Source organism: Cynoglossus semilaevis, chromosome 11, assembly GCF_000523025.1.
Source record: "Cynoglossus semilaevis isolate Cse_v1.0 chromosome 11, Cse_v1.0, whole genome shotgun sequence".
NCBI lineage: Eukaryota > Metazoa > Chordata > Actinopteri > Pleuronectiformes > Cynoglossidae > Cynoglossus > Cynoglossus semilaevis.
Window position 1 is genome coordinate 9544333 of NC_024317.1, and position 15928 is coordinate 9560260.

The following is a 15928-nucleotide window of genomic DNA, read 5'->3' on the forward strand; positions in this document are numbered from 1 at the left end:
GACGATGTAGGAGTAGATTTCATGTAACGCTGACATACTGTTGAACTGATTTGCGTGCAGACGTGACTGCTCTGCTAGGTAGGCACTCATGTCCTGGTCACTGATGGCCGGCATCCTGGAGATGTCGGAGTAGTACCTGAAAAATTCAAAAATTCCAAATTTTGTTAAATGTTCTTCTTTTGTGGAAATGAGAGGCAAAAAAGAACATTATTATGAACATGAACAGCGACCATACCAACACCAACATTGTTATTATTCTCTGTAACATGTTACCCATGACTTACCTTTCCACCCAGTTTTTGTAGTTGGGGATGTCTTTAGCGTAGAGCAGCTTGTTGGAGGGAGAGTCTTTCCCCAGTTTATGCTCTGACGTGGAACACGAGTCCATGAAGGTCTGAGCCACCACGGACAGACAGGCGTCTGTGATGCTGTTCTTGTGAATGTCAAAGACAAACTGTGGGTTCTTGATCACATTCACCCAGAACCGCAGAGGAAGACTGGAAAAATGGAGGGAAGGATGGAGAAAACAGAAGGAGGAAGAAGAACAGTTGGAGTTAAAGGGACTTAGACGACAGAGGAGTCTGACTGATAACAGACCTGAGGAGTGAGGAAAAAACACTCACTTTTCTACAACGAACCAAAAAGGTAATAAAAAAGAATTGCTCACCAGTTGCTCTTCCACGTGTGCCGTACATCAGCGTCTGATATGAAGTGTTTGTCCGCCTGCTCGTCCAGGAAGTCGAACATGTACTTGATGGCCAGAGGGAGGGCGCTGCCTCGGTGTGCTGTACTGAAGATTGTCTCAAACAGGTCGTCCACAAACTTCTGCAGCGTACCCTGAGAAGGTGAAGCAGCAGAGGTGGAGTCAGTGAAGGTGTTATGGCTGTGGAGACACTTGAACAAATCAAGTATTCCTAAACAAGGATTCCTCTCAGTGATTCTATTTTTATTTTTGGTTCCAGAGTGTAGAGCTCAGCACACCTGCTTTGCAACCAAAGAGTCCTGGGTTCAATTCCCAGAGGAAACACACATCCCTAAAGGCTCCTCTCATGTGGCAGCCTGAGAGTTGAGACCATGTATTTATTTACCATTTAACTATTGTTGAAATAGAATTATTGGGAGATTACTGTGACTACTGACTCGGAGGTTGTGTGGACCACCACAGCCTAGCAGGACATTTTCTAGTTTGCAATAATAATGATATTTTCCTGATGTTTATTTCCATAAGAATTCTGGCTTTACCATCCCAGTTGGTTGGTCCTGCTGTTGTTCAGGGGCCGACTTCTAAAGATACGGCGTCATTAAAAACGTACCTCCGGTGCACGTTGCCTCCGTGGAGTGATGTTGTAGCTGCAGGCCTGACTGTCTGAGTGTGCTGTAGTGTTCAGACAAGACAGTGCTCTGCTTATATAACTGCAATATGTTTCTATATTTTAATGCTGGGTGTTTCTTACAGCATTTAGGAGTGGGGCCCAACGGGAGTTCAGACTTGGGCCAAACACATTTTATTTTTAATTCTTTTCCACATCCTTCAAAACATTTCCTCAAAAACCACTCTGAAGTGAAAATGACTTGATATTTCCCCAAAGCCCTTTGTTTCCATTTTTTGGGGGAGCATTCAGGCCACCTTTTGCAAAATCTTATTAAACAATTCAGAAGTTCAATCTGCAGTTTTGTATTTGTTCACTCTGCCACAAATCAGCTTCCAAAATACACAAAGCAGTGGGGGCTGAAATAAATAAGAACAAACTGCGGTGCTTCCAGCTCCCCCGCTGTCTTCCTCCAGTCTGCATGTTAATCATTTCTCTGCAATGATGACTCTAAATGTGAACCCTGCTACCTGGAGCCGGAACAATGAGAATGTGGAGCAAGGGAATAGGGGAGAGAGCGGGGGGGAGGGGGTACGGCAGCAGATGAAGGAGCAGAGCTGCATCACAAAGACAGTCATTACTTTGGAGTGAGAGTTAAAGCCTGACTCTGTTAGAAGTCTGCTCAGAGAGTTTCTATGATTGAGGCAAAAAAAAGTTCTGGGAAGAAACGCCAGAAACACGTCCGTGTTCAAGGTGCGGCAAGGTCCAAATTGGAAATAATTATTCACTGAATTATTAATGTGACTATTTGGCTTTTTAGGACTAAAAGATCGTCCTTGTCCCTTAGTTCTGATGAATTTAAATGTGTTACTGTACCAAGTAAAACTGCAGTAGTACTACATTTATATTATTTAAGAAAATAATATCTGAAAGAACCAAGACTACATTCCAAGAAAATACATTCCAAGTGCTCTTGATGACATGATGGATTTAGGTGAATGATGACAGTATGGTGAGAGCTTAGACCTAAAAGCCCAGAGGCCACCAACAGGGCTAAATAACAGCAGCCCAACAACTCAATAGTCAAAGGTCAATCTCCTAATTAAGACACAAACACACACACAAACACACACACTCATTCCCATGCATATGTTTGTCTTTGTGCAAAAGGTTACAAAAAATACTAATGAGCTTTGAGACCAACACCAAACAAAGGTCAGTGAAGGCAACGCTAGTAGCAGTGTAGCAACAATACAGCGATATAGGAGAGAAAATGTGTGTGTGTGTGTGTGTGTGTGTTGAACTGGCAGCTATTTCACACCTTAGTGGCCAGCAGTCTGGTCAGGTAGATCTCAGAGACCATCTTGCTCCCCCTGTCTCCTTCCCTGTGATCTGAGTGGTCGTGGTTTTTGACCAGGTGCCACAGTTTGGTGCCGCTCTCCAGGTCAGGGGTGATCATCGGAGTTCGAGAGCGCAAACTGTCTGGACTGCTGGCTGTCCTCAGCATGCTCTCTGGAAGAGGAGGAGACACGAAGGAGAAGAGACGACAGGTGAGAACAATAAAACAATAAACTGCGTCCAAACTACAAGAGTTTATATTTCAGGAGGCGTCATCGTCACGACTCCTATTGGCTGGTTCAAGGTCACAGCCACAGAGTATCAGAAGTTCCTTCATCTACTGTGTTTAGTTCTTTTTTTTTTTGAGTTGGATTAAAACAATTCATTTGAAAAATTAATCTTGGCAAATTACAGTTCAAATGTATTGAACTAACACCATATTTTATAGTGAAAAAATCAATAACATCAAATAACACACAGCTCAGGAAGAGAAAATAAATATGCAGTTGTACCATCATCACTTGAACCCTAAAAATTTCGACCCGTTTGCACTGATCTAATGGCTCCACTTCAGAAAGCTGGTCCTGAACCTCTGTCCATTTCCATTTATAATCTCTGTCCTTTTCACAACAGTCCGAACCCAGTTCAATCCCAGTTCAATAGTTCTAAGAACCACCTGACTCTGACTCTAACGCTGACATAGTTTAATGAACATCGACTTCATCTGCATTTTAAGTGAAACCAGTTCAAGTCTTACTGGTGATAAAACACAGACTAAGACATCAGCAGCAGAGGGACGGACGTCTGCGTGAAGAAGAAAAGCGTTTCTGAAGGTGACAGCTTTTTTTCTAGCACGTTGCTGCTCTCATCCCAGAATAAATTTGTCCGTCACTCTCTTATTTCCCGTCTCCTTTCTTCTTCTTCTTCTTTTCCTCTTCCCTCGTCCACTGTAGGACAGAGATCCTTTTTTTTTGTGACATGGAGAATTACCACACTCAGTTTTAAAGCTTGTCACTTGTGTGACAAAGCAGGAAAGGATTGAAAGGTTTAAAATGTCAGAAGGGAATGTGGACCAGAGACGCACGGAGCGTGTGTGATGGGGCTGTTAGTGGCAGTTTATGTGTTCGCCACAGAGGCAGAGAGAGAGAGAGAGAGAGAGAGAGAGATGTAGATAGAATTTGATTGTACATATATAAAGTACACACACAAACACACACAAACACACACACACACCTTCTCTCGTACCATATCTGCTGAGGGACTTGGTAAATGTGGAGGAGTTGGAGATGTTGTAGGCCGAGTTCTGTTTAGGCACCAGAGCGATGACCGACCCGTCCGTCACCTGAAACAGAATTAAAGATCAGTTGGCGTTGACGTATTTACACAAATTAGAACATTTCTTTCTGAGAAACTTAAAAGTTTCTTAGATGGAAATTGTAGGGTTTCGACTCTGCTGCAGCTTGGCTAATTTGTGGATTACTTTCCGCAAATGAAGGAAAGAGTCTGGAGAACATTTTTCCTGCGCCGGTGAAGAAGTATAATTTCAGTGCAGCGACAACTAACATGTAATTTCTGTCAGAGTTCAAGTACCAAAGCGAATACTTGGATGGAAATCTTATGTAAGAACTCTATTGTACTTTGTCATAAAATGACCCAGACTTGTCTATTTATTCTGCTCCCAGCAGAGCAGGTGGCTGTGGTGTGACAGTGCCACACGGCTGCTGCACTGACGCGTTTGAATAAAAGGCTAAAATAAAACTCCAAAAAGGTTGAAATTCCACTTGTCTAGAGGGTGAGAGGAGAGAACCAGATGTAGAGCTGCAGTTTAACTGGTCACTGCAGTGAGGTACCTGGTAGTGAGCGAGGGTGTTGAGCCTCTTCCAGTCGTTGTCGATTTTCGTGGTGACGTCCTCGTCCTGTAGGATGATGCGGGCCATTCTGCCCTGTCTCCACTCTGTCAACGTGAACATTCATTTGTTTATCAGCACAGAGTCAGTAACTCACATGTTTTTTGTACTAAAAAAATAAAAATGGAACTAAGCTAAATGAATAGGAACTCAAACATGAAACCTTTATTGGACTGTTCACTTGCTTGGCGTGCTGGTCCAGTGTTTTCCAAACTTTTTTTCTGGGGACCCATATTTTCACAAACCTTTGTGACCCAGGTCAATAGACATTATTCTGGGAACTGCTGGGAAACATGATGCAAGACGACCCCAAAAAAACTTAAGGGTCGCGACCCAGCTTTTGGGAAACAATGTGCTAGTCTACTTGGATCATTCAGATTGTCCTTTAAATGAGGTTGACTGTTCTGAGTTTTATTTGGGCTACAACCAGCAGTGTTGGACTTAGTGTCATCATCTGCATAAAAAAAACCAAAAAAACTTAGTTCCTCTCCTCCTCACCCAGGTCCATATCTGATGCTTTCGGTCTCTGGGAGTACGGCGTTCCCTTGTACACGGCGTCCAGCAGCTTCTCCTTCACCTGCGTCACCGTGTCACAGTTCAGACTCTTCACCGTCACCTCTGAAGCATTTTCATTCTCCGGGTTCACGCAGTGCAGAGTCTACAGAGGTTAAAGGCAGAGGTCAGAGGTCATAATCAAGGCAGGAAGTCAGCACTGAGTGGGCACATTAACTATTGATGTGAAGGAGCATGACCTCGTGGTAATTGACCCCAAGACATAACACTTGAAGAATCAATTTGAACCGCGGAACTCAGCTTTATGAACGGAACGCTGTCAACTTCACGAGTCCTCAGAGGATTTTGTTTTTGTATAAAGCCCATACTGAGTTTAACCGCTCTGGTAACAAACGGCCGTCACCCAGACCTAGAGCATGACCTTTAGTTTGTCCAAAAGTTGGGAACAAATCTCCATTTAGTTCCTTATTCCAGTCACTGAGCTGTTGTTGAAGTGGAGAGAGAACAGTTTGTGGGAAGTGTTTCATCATGAGCTTTTATTCAGCTGAAGTCAAAGAGATAAAAGTTTGGGGTTTTGTAATGTTTACCAATGTTTTTATAGATAACATGGACCCAGTGCTTTAAAAAAAAACATGACAACTGTTCATTTATTTACCTGCACGAGTGTGTGTGTGTGTGTGTGTCTGCGCGTGTGTGCCCATACTGACCAAAGTCTTGTAGTCGATCTGCTGCCTGATGAGCTTGTCCTCGCTGAGGGAGTATCGAGCTTCTCCAGTGATGGAGTCTATGGGTCCCTTTTCCATTTGCTGCTTCATGGCACAGTACAGCATGAAGAGGGGCTCACCAGCACACTCCTGGAGACACCGGGGGGGGGGGGGGGGAGAGAAAAAGATAAAAGTAAAATCCAGTCATTCCAAAGTGCCAGTCAGCCAGGATTTATTAACAAAAGTTGTCATTTCCTTTCTTATTTTGGTCACCCTACCTATTGCCCTTTGAGCTCTGTCTCCTCATCTTTAACCACAATTCACTAATTTGGTTCTGGCACTTTGTCTTTGTGCCTTCAGACTTTGACCCATAGTCTAGTCGACGGGTCTGAATGCACCAGTGTCAAACTGTGAAATACTTTTTAACAACAAAAAAGTGTGTCTTTGTACAGAGCGGCTCTGCAATTACACCTCTAATGTTCCTAAAGTCAACCACAGGCACAGCAGTAAAACACAGGGGCGAGGCCCCTGTCTGCTAACAGTAAACTGTTCCTTCATCTCCCCTGAGTGTAGTGTGTATTTCGGGGGAGGAAAAAAACAAGCCTTTCTAAAGTGTGTGCGTGTGTGAGTGAAGGAGAGCATTCAGGGAGAGTGTGAGTGTAAGTGAGTGGCAATTGATGGAGGAGTTAATAGAAGGTTAATGACTGAGGGGTGAAAAACGCTTGGAGAAGCACTTTGGTGTGTGAGATGTGTCAACCCAGCAACGAGTGCTGGGATGTGGGGTCTCCGTTCTCTCGTACCCTCCCTCATCCTGACACCTACACAGCACTTATTATTTCACTGGGATGTGGGGTCTCCGTTCCCTCGTACCCTCCCTCATCGTACCGGCCTGACACCTACACAGCACTTATTATTTATATATATTTGATCATGTAAATGTATATATATATATTTATTTAATAGGTGCGATATAACCAGCTTGGCAGCTCGGAGCTGGAGAGACTGAACCGGCCGGCCCTGCGGCCCTCGGCTGAGCGTGCTCATGCATCAGCACCCGTCAGTCAGTTTGGTGAGCTGTCAGATGAACTCAGCAGGATAATTTAGCACTGCCCGCATCCCACAGAGAAAACACAGTGCACCGGCAGATGTCCCATCTGTCTGGCAGCATCAGAATCCGTCTCCTTAGATGACACCGGCACAGAAGCCAATATTCACGCTCCGTGTTTATGAACAGGTCACGGATAATTACAGAAGCAGCCTTTCCAGAAAAGTCCACTGGTAACAAATGATTTCTGTCCTTCTGTAATTCTCCTCCACCTCCACTAGGGTCAGAGGTGAAACGCAAATATTTTTGGGGTTTTCACAAATGAATGAAATTGTTAATTGGGAGGACTGGGGGAATAGAGTAAAAGATTAAATGTTCCTTTTGTCTCTTGTCCTTTTTGATTGGTCGACTCTCCGTCCTTTGAACAACCATCTGACCTTTATTCGTCTCTACTCACACCTGGCTGAACCCTGAAATTGCACTAGTCGTTCTGCCACATTTTTGACAACACTATCGAAGGGAAGTTGATGAATTGCAAAGGTCAGCTCAAGGTTCCACTCTTGACCTCTCATTGTTACATTTTACATTACATTACAATACATTTAGCTGACACTTTTATACAAAGCAACTTACAATTTGACTCAGTCAAAATACAAAAATACATAACTAACAATGAATAGAAAACGTAGAGTCATAGTAGATCATAAAGTAAGAAGAATAGTATGTCATAAAAATATGTCATAAGAATATGTCATAATTAGGCCATAAGGATAGTAGGTCCTAGCATGTTAGATGTTAGTGGATTTGTTAGGATTGTTTTTAATTTGTCGATTTCACTTTCCTCTATGATTATGGTCTGTCTCCATCTCACTGTAGATGCAGTGGCCTCACTTTGCCAAACATAAACATCTATATTCTTTCTTCCTGATGCTCTACCTCTTTGCAGCCTTGGTTGTTGACGTCTCATGTGACAACTACAGTCTTCAAAAGACTCCTGATCACAGAGACCTCCATCTCTCATAAACAGTACTCAGATCTGGCAGTACACTGGCCAAAACACACACACACAGACACACACATATGCCCACCCAATAATACGACACACACAGATGTTATCTAGAACTCTGAATGGGTTTGGTTTTGTTGCTGTCCAACAAAATGTATCAAATGGAGCCCAAATACCTCTGACTGGTTCTAACAATGTGTGTGTATGTGTGTGTGAGAGAGACTGTGTGTGTGTGTGTGTCTTTTAAGCCTCAGTAATTCCCTCTGATTCTGTATCAGAGAGAAAGGAATTCAAAAGACGGGAGGAAAATAAACAGGGAGGAGAACAAAGAAAACGACTGAAGAAAATGTATTTGTGTAAGATCTCCGGCTTCCTCTTTGGTTTTGCTCCAAAGCTCTGGATGAGAATATTAATACGCACACAGGATGTGTTAATGACTGAGTGATTGAAATCCAAACAAAGCCAGAACAAAAAGACTTAACACATCTGTGTGTGTATGCGTGTGTGTGTGTGTGGACGCCAAAAAAAAAAAATCCTCATTCTTGTTCTCATCCTTTTACTGTCGATTAAAAGATGTGCTAAAAAAAACGTTCCCGGGTTTTTACCTTGAGAAATTTGTAGAGCAGGAAGGTGAACCAGTTGGTTAGCATCTTCTCCGCCACAGACTCTGTCCTGAAAAGCGGGGGGGAAAAAAAGACACAAAGATTAGAAACTGCCTTTGATCAATGAATGAATATATATTTCCTGTTGGATGGATGAGTTTGGAGGTTTCTCCACTCCTCTCCTTGTTGTTTGAGGTAAATATTAATCGTTTTTAAGTCTTTATCTCCGTAGAAATTGCAAAAAGGGAGAGAGAACTAAACTTGGTTGACTTAAGTCTGCTTTAAAAGATTTCTTTTTGCCAACTTTTGCAAAGAAATATTGTCTTGCGGTGACATGGAGGAACGGTGGGAGAATGAGAGAAGAATATGAAACCAGGCTGCCGTGTAGAGATTCCTGTGAAGATGTTTCACAGGAACAACTCCTGAACTCCTACGCTGCTGCACGCCTCCTTATTCCACTGTTATCTGATGTATGGAGAGGGTGTTTTTTTTGTTTGTTTTGTTTTAAATCCCTGGTTGTCAGCCAACCACATCGGATGAAAGATGAAGCGGAGTGAAGGATTGGACGACAAAGGACAGAGGAGACAAACACACCTGGACGGAACAAGCTCTGGGCATGTCAGGACTTGATAGTGGGCGACGTTTAACATCAGCCATTCAGACAGGATAAATATCACATCCTTTCTCTCTAACATTTTTTTAGACAGGAGGAGGAAGAAGGGGAAAAAAGGGGGAAGACGATGGGGAATTCCAGTCTAATCTCACACTGAGGTTATACAGTAAAACACAGACGATGGGAATTCACCAGGAGGACGAGCTTGGTGTTTTTCTGTGTATATCTAATGCTTAAATATGTAAATTATGATAACTAACATTATTATTAATAATACTAATACTAATACTAATACTAATAATACTAATAATAATAATAATAATAATAATAATAATAATTCCCTGATATCGGCTCCTTATTAATTCCAGCCTCTCAGGCAAATGTAGTTACCAGAGACGGTGTGCTGAGACCATACGCCTCATGAGAGAATCCAAAAAAGTAGAGAAGCTGAGCATAATTTATTTGATTAGATTTTTAATGAAATATTTCTCTGGGGACATTAGTCTTTTACTCACTTAGTGTCTTCTATTTTCATTTATTTGGAGAGGGGACATTTCTTTAATAGTATCCTTTTTTAGTTTTCTTTAAATACATGACTTCATTTGTCATTTGCTTCATTTTGTTTCTTTTTCATCTCTTCTTTCTCCCTACTGCAATTCTTTAGATTCCCTGACTGCTGCTTTTCTTCTTCTTGGCTCCTCCCATTTTTCCCCTTTTTTGTTTTAACAACAACTTATTATTAATTAATTTATCTTAATCGACACTATTTTGAGTTTTACAGCACTTTCACACACTTTTCTTGACATTTTTCCATATCAATCTGTCATTTTGATTGGTCACAAATGAAACAGGTGTGAAACAGAAACATCACCTGTTATTTGTCAAAAACTTAAACTCAAACTCCATTGCTCTGCAGCAGTCACTCTCAACAAAGTCCAACCAGAGCCCACAGAAACCTCTTCTGTATGTGTGACACGTTTCCTGCCAAAACCCGAGTCACTTTTAATCTCTACTTCATCATCCTTACCTTCGGAGTAAAAGCTTGGGGTGATTTTTGCTCTCCAGGTTTTTGTCAATCAGGTCAGACAGGAGCTGCTTGAGGACGCCCGTCGCGTACTCCATCTCCCCTTGCAGCGCGGTCATGATGAGGGAGGCCACGTTGCCTCGGTCTCGCATGGAGAAGGATCGCTGTGCCTCCAGGGTGCGGATGAAGGTTAGCAAGAAGTGCTTCTTGGTCAGCAGCTGTCCAAACAGGGTCAGGGCCTTCTCAGTGTTGGCAGGAACCTGGAGAAGAAGGGATTGGAGAGGTACGGATGGAAACCGGGGGCAACGGAAATCAAATCGGAAACACGTGTGAAGGAAGGGAAAAAAGACGGCAATGGAAGTCAAGGAGATGAAAAAAAGAAAAGGAGATAAAAAAGAAGTTCCATTTAGAGGAAATAAATTTAGCAGTAATTTGGCAGCAGATTTAACAGGTTGAGAGTGAATGGATTTGTGAGAGTGAAGATGATCAGATGAAGGACACACATGTTCACAGGTTCAATAACATCTACTGTTCAATACTGTATGCCTCCTCTTTAGCTCCTTTATCCCTTGATTCCTCTTTTTTCCATGCAAGTTTTATTTTTTTTTTCTCAAGGCTACCATATCTCCCCCCTCCTCCCCAGACAGAAGAATGGTGGTTTGAAGGGAGAGTGTGAGCTTCATGCTGTAATAAGAAATTGATCTGCCTGCCAGCGCACCACTGTGGCCTGTGATTGCCTGGACCATACAAATGAAAATCCAATGTCGTGATACACTATCGTTTAGGAATAAAAGTTGACGGCATGAACAGATAGCGCTCTGCCGCAAAGTTCTTTTCTGCCGCGGCTGCCGCCTTACATGAACATCAGGTGTGGGAGACGTGATCCAAGTCAATGGATCGTCTCCCACGTCGTGATGAGGCGTCCCGGTGTATGACATCAGAATTATGCTGATGTTCACGTGCAACATCACAGTGTCCACAGGGCTGTGAGGATCAAGTGAGTGAGAGAGCATTTCATTATAAGGAATGAGAAGCTGTAACGGCCGCGGCCTTTTATTGAACTTTTAGACATTCATTTCTCCAGAGTCTCCAACAGGCTCACACCTTTAGAAGTAATCTTGGAAAGTTTTAATGGAGCTCAGACATTGTTCATCACCCCCCAAAAAAAGGAAACCATCTCGTTCCTTTCCTCATCAAAGTGGACGTCCCTGTGTTAGCTACTTGTGCACAGGTGTTGCACTGATACTTTAACGTTCTTCTCTCATGTTTTAGCTCCAAGTCAAATCAGTTAAAAAACTGGTTGTTTTGCAGTTAAAAAATGGAGAGTCAATCTACCAGTGTTCCCAGTAGACTGTGTATAGAAACTGCTCACAAACCAATTCCATTTCAGTTTCTTTCTCCCCGAGCTGTCAATCACACATCAACATTAGATTGACACGTAGGACTGCTATCCACTCACACCAGCTGAAGTCATTGGTCTAAAGTGGTCGATGATCTGTAAAAGTTACAACTGGTTTAATGAAATAGTATTTCTAACTATATATATATATAATGTCCTTCAATGAGGTGTTTTATGTTTTCGTCTTCTAACACACTCCTTCTCAAGGTCATGCATGTGTGTGCGGGGGGTGGGGGGTGGGAGGGGGAATAATAGAGTCAATCCCAGCATCCATCAGGTGAGGGCTGACAGTTCAACAGTCCATCACAGGGCCACATATGCAGACCAACAATCAAGCTCACAGCTATGGCCAAGTCCCTATAGCGGGAATCAAACCAGCAACCTGGTAATATTCTTTTTATTTTTTATTGTATTCAAATTTTCAAATCAATTTCTACCGACTGATTAAAGTGTCCAAATACAGCTGATGAACATGTCAACATGTGTGCAGCGCTCTCTACTGACCCGTACCTCCATCTCCTTGAGAACAGGATGGTCCTCAATCCCAGGGAAGAGAACCCTCATGGCGTAGGTCCGGTAGTCCAGGAAGGGGATTCCTGCTCCGTCCAGTTCCTGCGTCAGTTCGTGAATGTCTGTTTGCAGTTCCGCGAAAGCTGCAGATCGGAGCCGGATGGGAAGGTTAACGGTTTGAAACATCAGACAGATCACAGAAGGTGAAAATAGTATGAAGTATTAATAGTTAACACTGAAATCAGACCGTGATATTTTTTATTCTTATCTCATCCTCCTCTCCTCTCATTCAATCCTCCTAAACTCCAACTGTTTCCCAAATGTAGGTCAAGAGTGACAGCCACTTCGTACACTTCTTCAGTTTGTCTTTTTCTTTTATCTGCAACCTGATTTTAAAAACAGCACCAAACAGGAAGGTAAAAATCTCCCCATTGATAAAAGTGAGGAGCCGATAAAGAAGCCGTGGTAAAAACCTGTGTCGTGTGGATGGAGGGAGTGAGGGGTTGGAAGTGATGCAGTGTTCAGTGGCTGCAGGGGAGCTCAGGATGGAATACACACAAGAACATGAGCCTGTGACACACACACACACACACACACACACACACACACACACACACACACTGCCTCCTCACATGTTTGCGCCGCTGCAGCCACACAAACACTGGTTCCTGTGTTGCCCTTCAGCTGAACACAAACCCAGCGCCGTATGATTTATGTGGGGGCATGTGTCAATGTTTTCACACACTTTCCATTCTGACCCTATTCTGTGTACTCCACTGGCTTCACAAGTCACATTTAGAAGGTACAAATGGGATCAAATCCATTCTCCCACTCATATCCCCGTACAGTAGAGCGTGCTGCTGAACTGCCTCCGCTTCAATTTATAAATAGAAAAGTCCCTGGAGGAAAAATGTACACAGGTATAAAGTTCCATTAGCTTCAAACTCAGTTCCTGTGTGTGTGTGTGCGTGCCCTGTAACAGCATCCAAAATACACCAACACATGGATGCCCAACCCAAACAAATAAACCAAAGCCCAGACTAACAGATGGCCGGTGTCACCCTCTGCCTCTCTTCCTATTCCTCTTTCTCTGCCTCTCTCCTGCCTCCAGTGTCATCTTGGAGGTCACCTCTCTTCCCTTTAGTTATCTTCTGCTCTGTGTGGTTCTGCCCAACCTTTTTTTTTTTAAAACCTCTTGTTAGCCTTTTGCATGCACTCCATTTTCCTTCAAATCTCTCCATATTTTTTTTCTCTATTGCCCTCAAATTCAATCACTTTCCTCGTGTCATCTAGCTTTTATTGCCTGCAACCTTAAAAAGACTGGTTCAAGCACACATTTTTTTTCTTCTTCTTTCAAATATTTTAGGAATTTTTCCTTCCTCTCTGCTGACCCTTTATCCGTCCGTCCAGTCCCTTCTGCAGTCAAATATTTATGCACCATTATCTCCGCTTGAGTGTATTTACCTAACGTTTCTGGTCGTTTACCTTCACTTTATGGTTCTATCAAACCCATCTCTTCTTCTTTGCCCTCAGTCTCTTTTCATCTAACAAGTTATTCGACTTATTTATCTCCCTCGGTCCGTCCCCCTGCCTCCATCTATCTGCTGATGTCGTCCAGACAGTGGTGACAGTGGAGGACAGAGAGGATCACAGCACCTGCTCTCTGTGTCACCAGCTCAGCCAATCCGCTTTGTGTGTGTGTGTGTGTGTGTGTATTTGAGAGCAGTTGCAGACGAGCGGAAAATGAGTGCAAAGAAATAATAAACACACGCACACAAATTCATCAACACTGCTGCTAACGACTGCAGGCCGTGATGACTGGCGATGTAAAGACAGTTTTAAGACAGTGTTCAAAGTGCGAACAACTGTATCCATCATAAAGGCTCGATGTAAAAAAGGTCTAATAACCAGACTAAATTTCCATTTTTTTCAGTTAATTTATTCAGCCTGATTTAGTGAAGACAACATCGTTATACTCCAGGCAGCCGCTGCCACAGATTTGATGATGGAGGAGATTTAAAAAGGAGAACTCTGGATAGTTTAGAAGTGAAAGTGAACTACTGTGATTCAGCAGAACACTGCAAACAATGAAACTGCCCCTGCTTTTTACCCATCACCAAAGCGAACAGGGGGGCAGCTGCCCACAGGGCAGTGTGTGGGGACGGTGCCATGCTCAGTAAGAACGTGGCAGCTTTTTCTGAAGAATGAATCGTGGGATTAAGTACGCCTTGGTCTGAATTTCTCCGGGGCTAAGATACGTTCAGAGTCACTCAGAGAGAAGAGGTTCCTCAGCTGATCAACACAGCTGACCTGAACACACAAGTGGAATTGAAACAAGTTCTGCCCTCTAGGGGGAGGATGCTTTTTGTGACAACGGTCTGACAATAGTACACTTAAATATAAATAACCTCTGGACCAGACAGGCACAGCCAGACTGAAGCTCCTGTTCATAGAGGGACAGGCCTTGTGTGACTCATGTGGAAGTGGAAGCTTCCTATTAGTTAACTGTCATGACTGGGGACATGAAAACGTCTGAGTCAGAATCTGATCATCATCAACTGTAAAAACTGTCAAAAGATTTGTAACAATCTTTAACACATTAAAAAATGAGTCATCTCTAACCTGAGAGAAGCCAACAATGACTATAATAAACCACTGAACCACGTCAGATCAGTCCAAACCCAAGTGACCGAATTCACACAATCCTAATGTTATTTTCATCACCACTGTCTGTCACTCTGACTCCCACTCACTTGGTCTTTGCCAAACCTGCCCTACATCACTATCCTGAACCTCCCTCCCTGTATCCAGCTAACCTCCACCTCTCAGTGTGGACAGAAGTGAGTCCAGCCGGGCAGCTCACTCCTGAGGTGGAGAGCCAACATCTGGTTGTTGGCTCGGATCCCCTGGATGCACATCAACGCTCGCATTTGCTGGAGCCCAAACAGACACATTCGCACACTAATGCCACCCAACAGTGGAGGGACTGTTGAAAGTGAAACAAAGATAAATAGAGGCAGGAGAACGAGCAGGAAGGATACATTAAATGATCTTGTGGAGGGATCACACTACTTTTAAGGGGGCGCTAATGTGAGAGTCAACTGGACGAGAATATCGCCGCACAAACTCATCTTGGCCAAACTCTGGACGAGAATATTGCCGCACAAACTCATCTTGGCCAAACTCACCTTCTTTGCATTCCAGAGCTACCCTGGACTCCAGGTTGTCCATCTGCAGCTGTAGCCTCTTGAGGGTGCGGTCAGCATCGCGTGACTTCCTCTTATAGGCGATCAGCACCACTATGATGACCAGCAGGAGCAGACCACCGCCTCCTCCGATGCCGATGATGGCGGGCAGCGTGAGCAGGCTGTCGGAGTAGATCTGCAGGGTCCCTGGTACGTATTCAAAGCCTCCAACACGAATCTAACGTGCGAGATACGAAACAGAATTCACATTTGAAAATGGCTGAAAAAACACAGCAGATGTAACATGCACAGAAAACACAACGGTTCAGTTTGAAGCACTGACAGGTGAGAAGTATGAACAAAGACAAATGCATTGTCAAAGGAGTAAATTTCACAGTTTCCAGAAACACAAGCTCATTTATGACTGATGCATTTTAGCAACTTTAGTTAGGAAATTTACCACTTCCTGTTTTATTATTTTATTCCCTTCCTGTTTTCTCCAACTTTTATTCTGTTTTTGTTTGTCCTACGTCAATGAGGCGCTAAATGGAGTCGAGTAAAAATAGTTCCAACCCAGAGATCTTACGCCCACCTGCCTTTTTTTTTTTTTTGGTCTCTATTGAATCTCAATACTCTTTAAAAACCCAAGAAGGATAGCAGCCAAACGAGACCAATCAAACGCCGGTAAGACTGAAGTGCAGTCGCAAACACAGCCAGCAGTGTACAATGTGTGAGTAAATGTGAGAGTGTGGGTGGAAGGAGGGGGAGGGAG

The 15928-nt window shown here is 43.3% G+C and overlaps 1 protein-coding gene across 1 annotated transcript in view; it reads right to left on the bottom strand.

Annotated features, from left to right (window-relative positions):
• LOC103386256 (plexin-A1) overlaps positions 1 to 15928 on the bottom strand; it is a 125874-nt gene that overhangs the window by 4211 nt on the left and 105735 nt on the right. Inside the window, exons 19-30 of the mRNA XM_025060058.1 lie at positions 15160 to 15394; positions 11972 to 12114; positions 10066 to 10322; positions 8429 to 8495; positions 5776 to 5922; positions 5054 to 5213; positions 4499 to 4602; positions 3894 to 3990; positions 2632 to 2822; positions 668 to 837; positions 285 to 497; positions 4 to 136 (exon numbers count right to left, since the gene is read on the bottom strand). Of these exons, the coding sequence (XP_024915826.1) occupies positions 4 to 136; positions 285 to 497; positions 668 to 837; positions 2632 to 2822; positions 3894 to 3990; positions 4499 to 4602; positions 5054 to 5213; positions 5776 to 5922; positions 8429 to 8495; positions 10066 to 10322; positions 11972 to 12114; positions 15160 to 15394 (1917 nt within the window). The remainder of the gene's footprint in view (positions 1 to 3; positions 137 to 284; positions 498 to 667; positions 838 to 2631; positions 2823 to 3893; positions 3991 to 4498; positions 4603 to 5053; positions 5214 to 5775; positions 5923 to 8428; positions 8496 to 10065; positions 10323 to 11971; positions 12115 to 15159; positions 15395 to 15928) is intronic.